A 17,948-nucleotide genomic window follows, 5' to 3' on the forward strand; every position below is an offset into this window, starting at 1 on the left:
GAATGTTTAGCCTCTTAACTACAGCTCAGGACCCTGTAACTGAAAAAGGAACATTTTAATTTACATATTTAACTCCTAATATCTGGTCTGCAATGTACAGGCAAAGGCAAATAATTTTAACCTCTGCATGATTCAGATTTCCAATCTAAACAATGTAATTGAAGTTATTAGAGCCTCCACAAAATTTCCCAAGTTCAGTCAACAAACGTAGCTCATTTTGTGAGGACCTTGACAGGAAACTCAGGATCATGGACCCTCTGCTTCCTCACTGCACTGAATTCACAGGCGGGCAACTCTCTCCCTGCCTTTTTTGTAATACAGAAACACACGAGAGTGACAGTCAGAAGATGAAGGCATGGGCTCCATACCATGGTCTCTCCTGGAGGTCGCATCTCTGGCAACTGAAAAGCTTCAAGAAACTTATCTGAAGTCAAGGAGAAACCTCAGTGATGACAACTACTGATGACAATTCACAACATAACTGTCCATGGGATTATGCAGATAAACACAGGAAATAAGATAGTCAGCTACCATCCAAAAACCAACACAATGGTAAAAGAATATTTTTCATTGTAGACAGAAATGTAAGGTTATAATAATAAAACTGGTTAAATATATTTAATGAATACTCTCATATTTATGAAAACCATGGCAGTCACAAAAGGAAATTCTAAGATTCAGGAATAAAAAAGTTCTATGAAGTTTAACCATTCAGCTTTCTGTTTGAAATTTATGAAGAAACCTAAACAGCATTTGTTTAAATATTTAGCCATAAAAGATAATGTTTGCAACAGCAGAGTTCCCTATTGTAAGAAATTTGACATGTGAGTTCCCTGATATTATTTGAATTTTACTTCCCTCCTTTCCAGTAATCCTAATACACTTTTAACAAGTATTTTAACATTTCATTTAAAAGACAAAAGGACAGATGCTCCGTTATGGGATTACTCGCATGAATAAACTTTTACATAAATGAGGCTGAATACTTTTAGAATATTTTTAATTTTTGCTGAGAAAAGTGTATTTATTTCCAGAGATGAAGGTAAAAGACTATGCAGAGCTACACAGAGATGATGTGCAAATTTAAATACTAATTATAAGGAAAATCTGAAACATCCTATAGGAAGGCGACAAGTTCTTACCTTACTGAACGATTTTTTAAATACAAAATTCACTTCCGTTATATTAGTTCAGAGACCTTTTACTGGAGTGAGCTAGGAGCCATGGTATTCATAAGCCCAACAGAGATCAGAATCCCATGTAATCAGATTTCCTACAGTTCAGGCAACAATACAGCCCCATGCTGCTTCACACACTCATTCAACCTTAGAAGCCTTAGATCAAAGTTTTACCAAGTATTAAGAAAACATGAAAAACCTATATATGCCTTTTATATTTGATGTCTCAAACTAAAGTTGTAATAAATACTAGATAATTACAAACAAGCCTTCTGGAAGGGACAACTTTAATACAAAGCTTTAAAATATTAATAGTAGTCCCTCTTCATCAGGGGTGTTTCCTTCCTAACTTCTGCTCTTCCAAGCCCTGAACTAAATTGCATGTTGTGCATGTTTTTTCTTTTGCTTGGTACCTGCAGCACTCACAGCTGCTCTGATAAGGGTTTGCTTGCTTTATTGAAGCATACTTACTTTAAGAACTCTAGTTCAACCTGAAACACATTCACTACAATGAATTTCAATTAACTTCTGTGAATTTATCTCATGTTACAGGACCATAATATAGGGTTGACTGTCACATCAACATGCTTGAGACCTGACCCAAGGTGCTCATCATTAGGAATCTCTCTGCCATATTCCACACTACCACTACCTATTCGTGGAAGCTTGGATGTGATTTCTTCAAGTGACTAACAGTAACTCATTCCAGCAGAGAAAGTGCCAGGTCAGGGCAAGGGGCTGGTGGATCTGGGTAAAAAGTCTCACATTGCAGCAGCTGCCTCTGCTGTATTTGACTCATGAATAAAAGGCTTGTTTTCCATCCTGACTTTCAATTAAATTTTGGTAAACACAGACATTTACCGAAATGTTTAGAACAATTTATCTGACTCCTGAATGAATGGCTGTGTTCCCTGGAACAGAGTCAAACCCTGAAGCTCTATACAGAGAAAATTTCAAATGATTAGTGAACAGCAGAAATTTCTGTCTCCGTTTCTGACTTTTGTAATGTCAGCAGTTCAGGTTTCAATGTTTAAAAAACAGCATGCAAGTTACTACAAGATTTCAAGTTGGTTTCCTTTCAACTCCCTTTTTTTCTTAAGGATCATAATTGAGGGGAGAGAGCCTTGTAGAGGGGCTGAGCTCCCATACCTTCACTCTGCAGTTTCTGAGGGAATACTTGCCCTCAGCTTTTCAAGGAAGGGATGTGATGAAGATGCCAGGATGGCCTGGTAAAAATTCCCAGTTACCTACATCACCTTTCAAGAGATAGGAGGGCATGAGCATCATGGTTGATAAAAGCACAATTAGTCTCTAAGACTCAGTTTCAAAAGATACACCTTTTGCCTGCAACCCTGTCTCATCAGGTAAAAGAGAAAAGTTACATTTACAGCTTCTTCGTTCCATTTTTGTAAGTCTGTAACTGCCTTCAACACAAGGCTTCTCAAATACTCCAGCAATGAGATCAGTGATGTGAATCAATCAGCAGTTTTGTCTTTTCCTACCTGTTGATCTGAAGCAAGATAGAAGAAGAAAAATAAAAACTGACAACCTCTCCCTGCTTTCTTATATTTGCTCATGGTCAGGAACACTTCATCCCAAACAACATAGCTTTAATATTATGATCAATGTTGAAACTACTTAATATGCTAAATCTAACACTATCCTGAAACAGTCCCCCATTAAAAAAGTAATGTTTCTTGGTGAGTTTTGCATAAAAAAAATTAGGAAAGAACTGCAAAAGTTATGAGACTTGCAAATAGGCCAGTCATCAGTCCTGTGCTAGAGTGGCATAGTGGCTCATGTTGAGAGTAAAACCAGCTACTCACTTTCCTCTGCTCACAACTTCTCACAGCTAGATCAGACAATTGATTTTGCAGATTTCTGAAGCTATGATTCCAAAAACTCCAATACCTGAATTTTAAGAAATGCGCCAGCAAATTTTCTTGCACTATGAAGGGAAAGATTAAAATGCAGTCATGCAATGTATGATGTGGTTGGATAGCTCAGGCCCTAAAAACGCTGAACATTCAGAATGAGCAGCTTTCCTGAAAATTAATTTCACTGGCAAGTGGCCTATATGCTACTGTGACTTCTCTTTGAGCAGTGAATGTGCTCCAAAGTCTGCCAATGAGGGATGGAAGACAGGTTCCAAAAACATTTCCAGAATTCTAACAGTGACTTACCACCAGAGAAAATCAAAATGCACAAGTAGTTTTTATTAAGGATGCTAACAATGTCTCAGGACAACAAACTGCCTTTTGAATAAAAAGATTACTGACCTCAGTCAGACACTTTTTATTTCTTTTCAATTAGCTTTTGTAGTGATCTGTGTATGCATAGATATCTGCTTATGTATATAAATAATTAAAGAACATACCAATGCCAATGAAAATGCAAGATAATTTCTATTAGCTTTTAAACCAACACAACATAAATGCTATCTATTTGTTTCAGTTCTCCTTGAAATAAAATGTTACTGGCTACACACACCATATCTTAAGTTGCACAGGCAGTACTGAAACAATACCAGATTTTACAGGGTCAGTTGTAAGAGGTGTCAATCACTGTACTTCAAACAAGAAGGCATTCAAAGTAAAGTACAGACTCTACCACTCACTTGTAACATTCTCAAAAATAAACTGTAATAGTGTTAAAAAAAAAGTTGTAGTAAACCCTCCCAATAATTTCCTAAGCTCTCTTGTTTCATTCAGAGGTGATGAAGCACAAGTCCATGCACAAACAATGTGCAAAGCTCTCTAACTCTGCACACCAGGAGGGCAAGACACACTCAGCTGACAAAGGAACCTCTCTTTGGGATCTCCAGGCACATAAGAAACCCTCTGCAACATGACTGAAATAAACTTATATCTGTATAACAGATGTCATTAAATTTAAGGCTATTAGACAGTTACACTGATACCTCCGCCTTCAATTACTCATATTAATTTATAAGCTTGTCTGTTAACAAGACTCTGCATGGCAAACAATAGACGTAAAGACAAAAGAAAACAAAACAACCCTGTAACATGGAAAAAAAAACCCCAGCCCTTCTTAGATTTACATAACTTCAGCTAGGACTGAAAGACATTGCATGGCAGTTGTTCAGAGCTGTGTTCTCTATGGCTCATCCACAGATCTTGTACTCTACTGCCTCTTCAAAACATGACAGAAACATCCTTTCTCCTCCAAAAGCCACAGACATCCCTTATTTTGAAATTATGTCTGGCCTGCAACATCACATAGCCGACCATCAAGCTGTCCTGTCACTGCTGTTCCACTGAACCTTCTGCAGGTTCAAGTCTGACTGAAGGCTGAGTCCTCTCTCCATCAGAGAGATAGCAAGAACGAATTCCACCATTTTGCCTTTTTTGAGGGGCATCTGTGCACATGCAAAAGATCAATATAAAACAAACCAACCACCCTCCAGATTCTGTGTTTCTTACTTAGCATTCATTTAACACTTACTGCCATGGGACCCTGGTRTGCAACAAAAGCTGTCAGGTGTTATGACAGTTTAACAGTCTGTTGTGGGTTAAGGTTTCTCCTTTTGTTTCCTTTCTTGGGGAATTTTCTTTCCCACTTTTTTGCTGGGATACACTGATTGCTAAGTCATCCTTTTGATGGCTGGGCAAATGGTGAAGACAATAGAACCGAACCCCACCTGAAGGATCTCCCTGGGCATTCCTCCTGCCTGGCAATATCTTTTTTATCCTTCTCTTTGGAGAGAGAGAAGTTCTTGAGGGAGTTTTGGGCTGGGGGAGGGTGTGTGCATATTTGGTGGGGGGAAGCTTCACTTCCTGCCCTGCTTGGCTCAGAGAAGGAGGTCGACCTGCTACCTCCGAGGGGAGAGCTCGACTGCTCTTTTCTGCAGAGCCCAGCATCTCTGTGCGTTGGTTCCTGTTTGCTGCACTGTGATCCTCTGCCCCTGTGCCTTGCCGGGGACCCTTGAAATTCCAGCTACAGTGCTTGAGTTCTGCTGCATTCCATCTAGCAGCCATGGGATTCTGCTTGTCTTTTTTGCTCATCCAGCCGTTCTGGGGTTTCTTGCTGTCCAGAGRAGCACCAAGATCGGCGTTTTCCGCTGTGAGTTTGCAGAGGAACTTTTCTCCRTCCACCTCTGCCGGTTTGTGTCCACCATTGGCCACTGGGAGAGCTGAGCCAGCCGGGACCCGCRCCACAGCGCCCCCTGCAGCGCCGGGGAATCATCGCACCCACCCTGCCTGGCCGGGAGCCAACAGCGCCCCTGCCGACCGGGACTGTAACTGCACCAAAGGGGAGGGTGTGTCTCTGTAAGGCTGTCACTGGGTTTGGGACTGGGCTGGTTGTTGCTATCGTTGTTGTTACTTGTTTCACCTTGTTATCCATATTACTAAAAACTGTTATTCCCTTTTACCCATATTCTTGCCTGAAAGACCGTGATTTTAAAGCTGTAATAATTTGGACGGAAGGGGGGGTCATATACACCACTCCAAGGGGGGTCCCTGCCTTCATTGGCAAGCACCTGTCTTTCAAACCAAGACACAGTCGTACTTATTGTGAATAGCTTAATCAGCATTATTGCCATCATCTTAACCCAAAAAAGGCAACAAAATCAAATCAAGAATTGAGATTAGAGCCATAGTATAAAGAACTTAGCAGCAAGAAATTTAGAGACTCGAGCTCACTGAATTGCTCTGTCAATTTTCCTCTGAGGCTGCACACTTACTGACAGAGTTTGAACTTAAAAATCTGTCTGAATATTCACAGTGACAAATATAGGCAGGAGTACTATATTACTATACAGTGCAAATCCAACTCAGTGAAAGGACCATAATTCAACAGTGGCAATCTGGAACTTGCTGTCAGCCTATTCAAGATGAAACTGAATTCATTGGCAACTCTCTACACAGTAAAGCTGAGCAAACTAAGGACCAGGCAAGAAAAGACAAGAAAAACACAAGATGGAAGATGCCTCAATCTCCCACTTTTCAAACATCCAGTTTGAATAACAGCATTACATAACGATAAAGGGAAATTTGTAATCAAAATCTTTTATTTAAACATACCAGGTATCTTTCCTCCTGCCTCATGCTGGGAGTACGGATCATGTGATTCTGTTCTCCTCTCCAGTCTCCAAAACGTCGAAAAAAATAATTGGACAGAAATCGGTTGACAGGATCTCTAATAATATTGATGTACACCGGCTGGTCTCCTCCAAACCTGGAGGGAAGAAAATTGGGTGAAACTCATCACAAGGTTCCACACAGACACGTATCTATTATCTCTCATCTGAATGCTTTCAAATTACTTCCTACAAAAATTCAGAGCTTTTCCAAGCTGAGGAATGAACTGAGAATGYTATAACTAGTTTCTAAACCTCAGTAAATGCATGTACATCTCTTTAGGATTAACAATAAATATGGAATCACATTTAGCTGTATGCATACTAGAGACATTTTGGTTGAAGCACATCTTTTAAACTATATCAACAGTTTTGCTTCTTTGGTTCTCTCCTTGCTTTTTTCAGACAAAAAACCTCAGCAGATGAATCAGAGAATGAGCAGTTCTTCTTCTCAACATATTTCCCATCTGGGCAGTCATGTCAGAGCAGGCACCACCCACCAGTAACTGTTGTAAGGCAGCCTTGGATCACCTTCGCCTGCACAGTAAGTGGAGTAACGTGCAAAGGATTTTCAGCTTACTTTGAAAGCTTTTTTTCCAAAAGCTTCCACTAGATGAACTGACAGATATGCATGGTATTTCCAACTTCGTATTTGCTGGAACTTGTGCAGATTCTCATCTCCTCACCCCCAGCCTGCTCCACTGGCTGGATTTAAGGCTATTTCACAGTTATGCAATACCTTATCCCTGTACTACTCTTCATGAGTATTTTTTTAGTCAATATGAAAATTCCTGCTTCAAAAAAGAAAGTATCAATCGCAAGTACATGCAAGTCCAAGGAAAGGGAAAGGGTAAAACTACCTGTGACCACGCTTGCATATAAGCAAAATACAGCATAGGTAACTGCAATTTAGAGATGAGAAGATAAACCAAAGCAACTTCATCACCTTGACTTTACCCTCTTATATGGCTCCTCCTGGTGCTTAATGACAAACATTGTCAGTTCAAGAGCTGGCATACCAAAAGAGGAAGGGAGCAAAAAAGGAGCTTGGGAAGGTTTGCGATTACTCTGTATTTTCAGAAWGTAAAAATATCGACTGCATATTTTAGATCAATACACAGCATCAGGAGAGCAGGCCTAACTGGAAGAAAAAAGGGGAAGTTGCTTACACTGACTGTTCCATGGTCAAAATTAAAAAACAGATATTCACAGAACAGACTTATGGACTAAAAATCCTGTGAGACAAAGAATAAAATAAAAACTCCCTGGACTAAGAAATTAATAGGATAAATTCAGCTTGGAATTTTCCTCATCTAAGAACATGGATTATGCTTCTCCCTTCTGTTTCCTCAGTTTAGGTGAACAATTCTCACTTAAGCACTTGCTTATGCTTTATTTTCGGGAGCTTGAAGACATAACCATATTTAAGTATTTAAATGCTATTCTGATGATTTTCTGAATCACAATTTATATAATTTCTTCTAAAATGTAAAATACTAGATTAGAAGAGAGAAAACTGAAGACACCCTTCAGATTAAAAAGTCCCTCTCAGTTTTTGCTCATCTTTTGAGTTGATGAATAATTGAATTGGTATAATAAAAGATCAGGGCTTCTCATAAATATTAAAGAGGCAGCAAAATAGTTTAAAATTATGAATTCTAGTAAAAGACAAGAGAAAAATCTCATATAGAGTTTAAACCTAGTTTTTATTCTGCATGATTCCCCAGACCTCTAAATACAGTCTGCAAAGGCTTGTCCCATGAGTAACTACGCATATCAGTAATTTCATTGACCTCAAATGTTGCAGGATCACTGCCATAATTTGAAATTGCACAGACAGCATAAAACTTTAAAACAATCCAATTAAAAAGGCAGATGCTTCTTGCTGCCTGATGAGTGCACCGCCCAGTTTGGACATGGATGTGCAAGAGAAATATCCTGAATTCTTCTCTGAGCTATCTTTGTTGTTTGTTATCCTTATACAGAAAAAAAAAAAAAAAAAAAAAAAAAAAAAAAAAAAAAGACATTCCTGCAAATACTACAGGACAATGTAGCCATAAAGCTTTGACAATATTTATTCAAACAGAAAGTTTTTTTTGGATGCCTTGGCATGGTAGCTTTGAAAACTAAACTTTTCAAGAGAAACTTAAGAAAGGACAGATTGCATCTAAATTAATGAACACATTATCTTCCTGCTGCTTGATGCCGATCGATAATAATCTAAGAAAGGGAGTGGAAGAGAGCAAAGAAAAGGGGAAGCAATTGAGACAATAAGAAGTGATGACAGCAGCTAGTTGTTATGTCTTAAGAGAGAGACAAAAATATTACGAGATTCATAGAAGCAAGAGAGCAGGGATGTCCTGCCCCAGGTTTTGTAGAGGATGTTAAGCCTAAATGCTCATAAAAGAGCCAAAAATCAAAACCAGATAGCTATCTTGAAAATTCCTATCAACATATTGTCTTTTCTGAAGTAAAACGAGGGGTGTCACCAAAGTCCCAGAGCCCATCCTTTTGCTGGTAATGTCATGTCTATGAATACGAGAACAGAAAGTTCAGTACCATAAGCCCTGAGAAAAGAGGGTCAGGCAAACTCATTCATCCCGAGGGAAAAGCTGAGATGGGAGGTCAGTCTTTCACAAATGCTACAGGGGAACTTCCATTTCCGAACTGGAGATTCTGCATGCTACCCAGCTCCCCAAACAGGCCAGCTCGAATTTCAGATTTTCTGCGCAATGCAGCCAGCTGCTGTACACCCAGCTGTGGGTTGCTCCACCATGCAACAAGCACAGAATTATTAGAAAAATCAAGTCTGTTCTGGTCTTTATTCAAATGTGCATTTTTTAAAAAAAATGTAATTCATAGTACTTCAGATTCCAACCATTTGTTTCTATGGACTGTACTCAAGAGCCTTTTATGGAGCTAAGCAGCACTCACATAGCTTAAAAAATCCTACAGTTTAAAAAAAATCAATTACCTTAAGCTATTTAGAGTAGAAAAGGGCAAATCAATGCTCCATTTGCTCAAGTATGTTCTGCATATTTTTAGATACTTATCAATCACATCATATTAAATATTACTTAGCTCTTTCAAGTGAAACTTTTCAAATTAACACCCACATGAAAGTGCTCTTGCAAAAACAGATATGTGCTCTCACTATACATCACATCACCTTATTTGTACTCAAACACCTATTGTGAAGTATTCACAATGGGACACAATCATATTTTCTAGGCCTGAGCAGCATCTTACCTTCTCTGAGAGGGATCATGATTGGATCCTTTATGATGAAGTTGCCTGAATATCCTCATCTCCAGCAGCACATCAGGGCAACTGGGAAGAGTGGGTCAAGACACCACCACTCCAGCCTAACATTAAAAATGGATACACCACCCCCCACAATACTCTTCCTGTACTTAACATCTTATGCTTTGTTTTAGTTTTAAATGCTTTGTTGTGAAAGCAGTTGGAGTCCTCATCCAAAAAAGCCATTTGCAGGCTTCAGTCAATGATACTTCGCTTCATGAATAATATATTCCCCTACATCTTTTTTAATAAAACCAAATTAAAAAAAAAAAGCCTGAAAAGTATGTGAGCTTGCCCCTTAGAAAAATATTTCTGATGATTTCCAATTTTATTATTTACAAGAGAAAAATCTTTGTTTAAAGCCATTTACAAACCCCTTACAGCTTAGGAAAAAAAATCAATTGATATGATTTGCTTGGTTCTAAAATGGAGGATCTCATAGCTCCTATTATTTCTCTTTTCACTTCAGGAGGCTGCTGCCTTTGCATTTAGTGCAAAACTCTATGCACAAGCCGAAGAAGGTTTCTTCATGTGTGCAAAGGTCAACTCCTCAAGGAAAAAAGGTCGCTCCCAACCTATTCTCTGTAAGAACTTTGTCTGCCTCTTACTCTTTTAACATGTAATGTTTCCTCTTAAACAAATGGGTTGGTGTCTAGAAATTCAATATAATGGAAGCAAAAAAAAAAACCAACAGCCACCTAATATTAACAGGGACAGACATATTGTGTCCTTCTTATAAAGGAAGTGCAATTTCCTTTTACAGTGCCATACAATTGAGAATTGCATGCTGAGAGTACAATTGCCCAGCAATTGTTACTCATCAATTATGTAACAGCTCCATTACCTGCCTTGCAGCACATCTTCACAGGAAGTTCACATAAAAGCATGAACAGAGAACTTCCACCTTTTTAAGACTTAAATTTAAGATGCAGTTACTTCAACATTTATCTTCTGAAAAAAGGTATTTTGAAATGAAGTTTTTGTAACATCTTGCATTAGCATGAACTTGTGGCAAGGCAATCCTCTGCAAACAAGGCACCAGGCACTTCTGGGATGCTCCAATGACCTTCCTCAAGGATGAGCTGCAAAGAGAAGTGGGCTGAGGAACTGCCTGCCTGGGACTAAATGGTACTGTCAGCCTCCATAATCAAGGAGTTTATCTTGCTCCTTTTGTCTGCAGTGCCTCTCTTGCAGCCTTCACCCTTATGCTGCGGCCATGTGTTCAATATTTTCTTTAGAATTATGAGAGTAAACAGCAAAGTGAATTGATTTAGGGCACTTCTATACTGATGCACCTATGTCACCTACATGATTATTTCAGTCACAATAGCACTGGCATAGCTGAACTCATACAAAGACTATAAAGAGCAGACTTCAGTTAAAAACTTCAGTTTCATGAAGCATTTTTTCTTTCTTGCAGAGTTCTAACTGGGCTGCCTCTCCCTAGCAAGCGGAACTAAAATTTATTCCAGTCTGCTTTTTTTTATTGCTTTCTAGTTTATTCCAGACAAAAAACAAGCAAGGCAGGGAGCTGATATAATCATCAGCCCTGGAAGTGTTCAAAAACATGTAGATGCAGCACTTTAGGGATATAGTTTAACGGTGGACTTGGCAGTGTAGGTTAACAGTTGGACTTCATGACCTTAGCAGTCTTTTCCAACCTGAACTGATCTATGATTCTATGAAATAAGTATTTTCATTCCAAAACTGCACCTTTGGCTGGGCTGACCTTCAATGGGAGGTATGTGCAGGGATACAAAATGTCCAGTGGTCAACCGTAAAACAGTGCACCAACACCCCTCATTAATTGTCAACACCCCTCATTAATTACCCTTTCTGGAGCTGTGATTTCAATAGCAGAAGTTTCAGCTTCTGATGTGATGTGTCTGCATCATGTCATTGTAAAATCGCAACTGAGTCCTCTAGGAATTGTTCAGTAAGCTAGGTTGTTCAGAACAGCGAACGGCTAAAAGAAAGCACTGAAAAGCCTTGTATTTCTCTATTTCACTATCCTGCAAATATATCAGAATATTTTAGGCTGTATTTCTGTCAGTCATTCATGCTTGCTAAACAATGAAGGTCTTTTTTTTCCCCTATACTTTTCATTCTCCTGAGGATATTAAAGTAGTTCAATATATAAATTCACAATGAACAACACTAACATGGATAAATATCCTGCATGGGTATCAAGTAAAGGAAATACTAATCATGTTTTTATTTCTGTAATGTGAAGTTACAGCTGGAAACAAGAAAGAGAGTAAACACTAACTCTCCACAAAAGACCAACAGCAGTTCAACTCTGCATTAATTAAAATCATCTAATTCAATACCCTGTATAAGACTTTCTTCCAAAGGTCTGGCTCAGGATCTCTCTGATTAATGTTTCACTGTATTTCAGAGATGCAAATGTTGCGCATTATAGAGAGGAATAGAAAAATTAATTACAAAACATTACAATAAATTTCTTGCAAATAATAGAATAGCTGATGCAGCTCTTCGGAAAATATTAAATTAACAAACATGATGGGTAGAAGGGATATATCTTCTAAATTGAATGGGACTACACATTTGGCTGATGTAGTTACATTTGCATAAAATCTTGGGACTCGACTCCTTAGGAAGGTTATTATGCAAAGGATGTGGTAATGCACTCAGCACTGCATATTCAGCTTTTTGTACGAATACATTTATCAAGGACAGTATGGGTGACTCCAGCTGTCCTGTGGAAATGGCTGACCAACTCAAGGTAATGTTAGGAGTGTCCATATGGAAAGTGAAATAAAGTAAACTGTGTAAAACAAAAAATACATCACTGTAACTTGGCAGTATATATAATATATATAATATATACAATATCTATAGAATATAAAAATCAACATAAGTGGAACTTAAAAGAATGACTGCCTTGTCCCACATGTGAAATTCTGTTGCCAAAGAGAGACTGTGGACATCATTCTGTTTGAGGTTTTGAATCCACAGTTTAACATGATCATTTGTGATCTGATAGTATTTTCAGAAAACAAAGCTGCAAAAGGACAGAACAATGAAGGGAGTGGTTTGCTGGTAAAGAACCACTTAAGCCATGGGCAAGAAAGACATAAGCAAACATTTTGCACTGTAGTATGGCAAATGAAACCCAAAGCATCCAGAATGTGAAACAGAGGATATTCACAGGGAAGGAGCAGTTCTGGCAAAGACATGAATATTTCCACATATTATCTGCAGTGTGGGAGACCTTACAGGCCAGAATAATGCTAGTTTCGCTTTTTCTGAGAAGCAGGAGTAGAGAGGTGACGCAGCACTCATGTGACCATGCACAGGGTCCATTTTCAGCAAAACATGAACAATGTTCAATGCAACATCACAACAATGATGAAAAAAATAAAAAGCCTTCAGCTTGAGAACAGAATGAGAAGGAAAAATTACAGAGAAGGCTGAAAGTCGACTGCCACAAGAGTGTCAGAAATTGTGTAAGAAATTACACATGAAAGTTTACATGGGGAAAAAATTTGATGATTCTTTACATAGTGGACAAATGGACTCTGAGATCCAAGGAAAAGGAGTGAACTGGACTTCTCAGAAAAATTAAGAGGAAAGATAACCCATAATTTACTGTCTGAGAGAACAATTCAATATTGGAAGCATTTATTAAGTTCAGCAGATTCTCCATTACTGGTGATTTAGCATCAAGACTTCAATTTCCTTCCTGAAAGATGGAAGTTTTAGGTTTAAACCTATTTATCATGCATTACACAAGGGTAAAAAACGACTCAAAATTACTCATAACTGTCACAGTCCATCTTTTTGCCTGAAGGATCAGCTATGCAATTGCCACTACCAGCTGCAAAATCCTGAAGTATAATCTATTCCGTTGCTTGGCTGTCCTTGTTGCTCAAGCCTTTTCCTAAATGTCTTACCTAGATAACTTGGTACAATTCAAGTCCACCACTTGTGTTACCACTACTCATGAAGACCTGCAAAGCCCCTTTATCTCTGCAGCACCTTTAAAATAATAAAAAAAAAAAATCTGAAGTGTTATGACAGTCCTCTCTTTCCCTGTCTTCTCTATTTGCTTTTCTTTTCCTGTGATTTTAGGTAATTTTTWAAAAAATCTCTGATCATTCTCCTTATTTTCTTTTGGACCCCTCTGGAGTAAGCATCATCCTTCTTAAATTACTCCCAAACTGGTAATCTGCAGTGCGAATGTGAACATGGAGGTTGAACAACAATAAAAATAGGATCATTAAGGAGTTAGGCTGATCCCACCTTCAATAACTAGATTTCATGCAACAATCTCTATTCTGAGAATACTACGTTGCCACCTGAACGAAAGATAAAAAAACCATTATGCAAAGAATACAGGAAAACTAAGGAAATAAATTTAAAATTAAATAATCTTGAAATCTGTGGGAAAACTCTCTATAAAGCAATGTTTTTTAGGAAAACAAACCCCCCAAAAACCCTGCTTAGATATATAAAGGTGAAACTGCACATTAGATTTGTGCTTAGCTTTCCATCAAGTCACAGTTAAACAGCATCATTACACACTCACATAATTAAAAAGATGTAGTATAAAAAAAAGGAAAAAAAAATGTAGGAGGGATTACAGCACCATGTGGCCATTCATGAAATGTGTATTTTACAAGGCAGACCTCACATGATGGCAGAAAGTGTTTCATGATGTGTTAGCAAAAAGTACAGATTATAATGAGCACACATAAAGACACAGTGTTAAGGCCATGCACATAAGTTTAGCTGACATTTCCCTACTTTTAGGAGCTTACACAGAGGTTAATTTTTTTTATTTTTGTTACCACATTTTTAATGACATTTCCCTAAGCCTGTATGTTTTTGGTTTTGTTTTTTTTAAAGGAGAAAAAAATCCCACAACATAAAACTAGTTTAGTAGACAATCTTAGGCTGCAATCATTGTTTCAAGATGTTGATTCAAGGAGGCATGTGAAGAGCCCAATCCTTCCCACAGCTGAGCTGCACAGAGTCCGTGCAAACTGACTCTAAGTACAAAGGACTCCTGAGTTCGATTCAAAGGGTCAAGGACATTCAGCATCTTGTTATGCCAGCTCCGTGCATTTGCCCAAAACACTCTTTTCAGATGCTAGTGGAGCATGGTTAACACACATAATGGGCATGTTCAGTAAAACATGAACATACTGTGTGGCATTACTTGTTCCAGACAAAAGAAAAAGCAATAACTCTCAAATTATAAAAAAAATCTGAACATTGTGACAAAAAACTCATTAGTCTGTCTTAAGAAAATGAAAACGGCATCACAGAATCACTCTGGTTTTACTGACCTTCAGTCAGTCTATAAAAAAAGTGAAATTCTATTTCCAAATCAATGGACCAAAGACCCAAGTTAAGTCATTGCAAAGAAAGATATTTATTTGCAAAAAAAAAAAAAAAAAMAMAAAAATTGTAAATGTATCATCCAACTCTTCCAAATGATCAGAAAGCTAACATGAAAGGCTTCCAAAGCTAACATGCTGACAGCACAGAGTGTGCTTCAGCTTTCAAAAGCACAGCATATTCACATGACAAAATTAGTTCATCAAGATTTACCTCCTTTTCGTTATTTATTTTGCAAGAACAAGGGAATGGTGTAACATGAAAGTATTGTGTAAAAATGCAATTTTTAGAGCTGCTTCTGCATCAGAAAGAAACCACAGAACTAATGACTAACAAAAAAATCGCAGCAACATTCAGAAATCAAGTTCAGTTTTGGATTTATCCAGACTGAATTTCTCTTTCTCCATCCCTGTCTTCATACAACATGTATGATTGTTTGATATGTATGATTTATTGCTACCTGTAAGTCAGAATTCAGGTCAGAGTTGAAGGAAAATGGCCAAACTGACCAGCACTGCTGCATGTGACATTTTCTACTGCTACAGCAGCTCAATTTATTCATTTTTATTAGTTAGTGTTGGCCATTATATCTATGTAAAAAAGCAATGAAAAAAATTTCAGTAATGCTGATACAGACTGTCTACCACAAAAGGTTTTTTCAAGAAAAACAAGAACTTTATACATGAACTCTGCTAATGAAAAACAGAAAACTGAAAATATTTCTACTGTTGATTCTAGGGACTAAAGGCAAGCTCCTTCCCAAGCAGAAAACCCAATAGATCTTTCTGTCCTTCCCAAAACCTGTCTTTCCCTACCACTCACATTGAGCAAGAAGGAYGCCACAGAACTGGGGCTGGCATCCCAGCAAGGCACAGGGAGGTGACTGCTGGTTGTGGCCCAGCAGAAAGTCCACCAGCTCTGTTTTGCATGGCTTTCCCCTCAGGAAATGTACCTGCAGCAGTGTGGTTGTCCCAGAGTCTTCTACTGACCTTCTCAATCTGGTTTGAAATTGGCCAACATGTTCAGAAATTATTTAGGAATTGGGGAAGGGATGGAAAGACAGGCAGAACACTTGCAACTGCTGCAGGGCTCTTATTTCTTTAAAAACTTTTTCCAAAAGTGAATTGTGGCCCCCTCCTATCAAGCACATCACAGATATGCTAAATACACACCTAAGATATTAAACTGCAGCTGAAAGGAAAAAGAGGGCAGTAGCATGACAGCGCAGAAAGGATGACTCCTGACACAGTAGTGCTGGGTGATCCCAGCTCTGAACAARTAAGATAGACTGAACTGAGTTAGAAGGGCTAATTAAACTGTAAAATTAAATAGAATCTGTGCTTTATCTCTGCATCCCCTTAGCACATCATCGGAAATTTTAAAGGAGCTAATTCTTCAGTGACCTATAGCTACTGCGGAAAGTAAGGAATTCAAGGCTCAAGAGAGACATGAAAACGCCTGTTTCACTTTCTGGGTGGTCRTTTTAATGCTTCTCCCTCCTCTGACTTCTTCTGACTGATCAGCCAGCCTTTAAACAAGGAAAACTCAACAGTCACAGACAGAGGTATATCATAGGTTTTTACACATTCCCCTGCAACATTCAAATACCCCAAGATAGGAAGGAACAGCCAAGCTTCCTGCTCTGGCCGAGCTGGAGTCCCTAAGTGCACTCTCGGAAGACAACAGTTCGATGTTGGAGAGAGACACGCTGCCTTCCCGTGACCCAAACAGGAGTTGTGCAATTCTCCACATCCCTGACTCAACGTTAGCCAAAACCATGGCCTTGCCACCCCCCTCTACATTCCTGCAAATGTTCTTCCCGCTTCCCTGAAATCTGTGACACTTGAAGCACACACCAAGTGTCTTGAGTCACTGCCCAATGACTGTTACAGTTAAATCAGCAGGAGGTTACTGAGAAATCTAATGGRTCTTTTCCACAAACTTGGACTTTCTTCCTTCTTCATTTTCTCAGACTAAAGAGATGACAATCAGCATTTATGATAAAGCACAGTGAACAAACTGCAGCTATTTTGAAACAGCTTTTTATCTCTCTGCAGGTTATTTCATTTCTTSACAGCTTGCTTCCACACTCCAACACTGGATCTACCAACAATCACCTGGAATATGAGCAAATATATCAACATTTGAATTTTTACCAGCTTAGAGACATTATTTAATATTTGTTCCCCATTAACACTTTGAATTTTTTTTTCCAGCAATATTAGTATATAAACTTCATATTAAAAAAAGACAAAAAACCAAACCAAACAAAAAAACCTCACCAAACCCMAAAAAAGCAGCACCACCTTCTACAAAAGAAACAGTCTTGAAACAGTCTGTCTGGAGCAGCCACTCTCCAGAAGCATGGGGTGGTCTTCTAAAGCTAGCCCTAACCACACTGGAGAGACTGGGAACAAAAGCTGCAAAACTCTTGGAATAAGAGGTTTTTCTATGACATGTGCTATGTAGAAATTCACCAACATCAAAGAAGAATGAGACAGTTTTTTATCTTTTGTTTGAAGCTGGGATTAATTAGATTTATGCCCGTAAAATTCACATAATATTTGCTTTTATGTGTCTTTTTAAGATTTGTCTTTTTGTCTGCCACTTTGCACTACTTTGGATTGAGAAAAGRTAGTACTGWATCAAAAAATGAAGATGCAGGAGARCTCAGGAGTGGTGGTGAATGGAGTTACATCCAGCTGGGAGCCAGTCACAGTGGGTGTTCCCCAAGGCTCAGTACAGGGCCAGTCCTGTTTTAACAGCTTTAGTAATGATCTGGAGSAGGGTACAAGTTGGGCAGGAGAGTCGATCTGCTGGAGGGTAGGAAAGCTCTGCAGAGGGATCTGGGCAGGCTGGAGTGATGRGCAATTGTGTGAAGCACAAGGCCAAGTGCTGGGTCCTGCACTTGGGTCACACCAACCCCAAACAGCATACAGGCTGAGGGCAGAGTGACTGGAAAGCTGCATGTTAGAAAAGGACCTGGGGGTCAACAGCAG

General features: G+C 38.7%; 1 protein-coding gene across 1 annotated transcript in view; it reads right to left on the minus strand.

The window, feature by feature from the left end:
• The window catches only part of UST (uronyl 2-sulfotransferase), a 148,987-nt gene that overhangs the window by 50,498 nt on the left and 80,541 nt on the right, over nt 1-17,948 (minus strand). Inside the window, exon 5 of the mRNA XM_057363991.1 lies at nt 6,224-6,377. Within this exon, the coding sequence (XP_057219974.1) occupies nt 6,224-6,377 (154 nt within the window). The remainder of the gene's footprint in view (nt 1-6,223; nt 6,378-17,948) is intronic.

The sequence above is a fragment of the Malurus melanocephalus genome, unplaced genomic scaffold, assembly GCF_030028575.1.
Source record: "Malurus melanocephalus ecotype Western Australia unplaced genomic scaffold, MMel_1.1 scaffold_33, whole genome shotgun sequence".
Classification (NCBI taxonomy): domain Eukaryota; kingdom Metazoa; phylum Chordata; class Aves; order Passeriformes; family Maluridae; genus Malurus; species Malurus melanocephalus.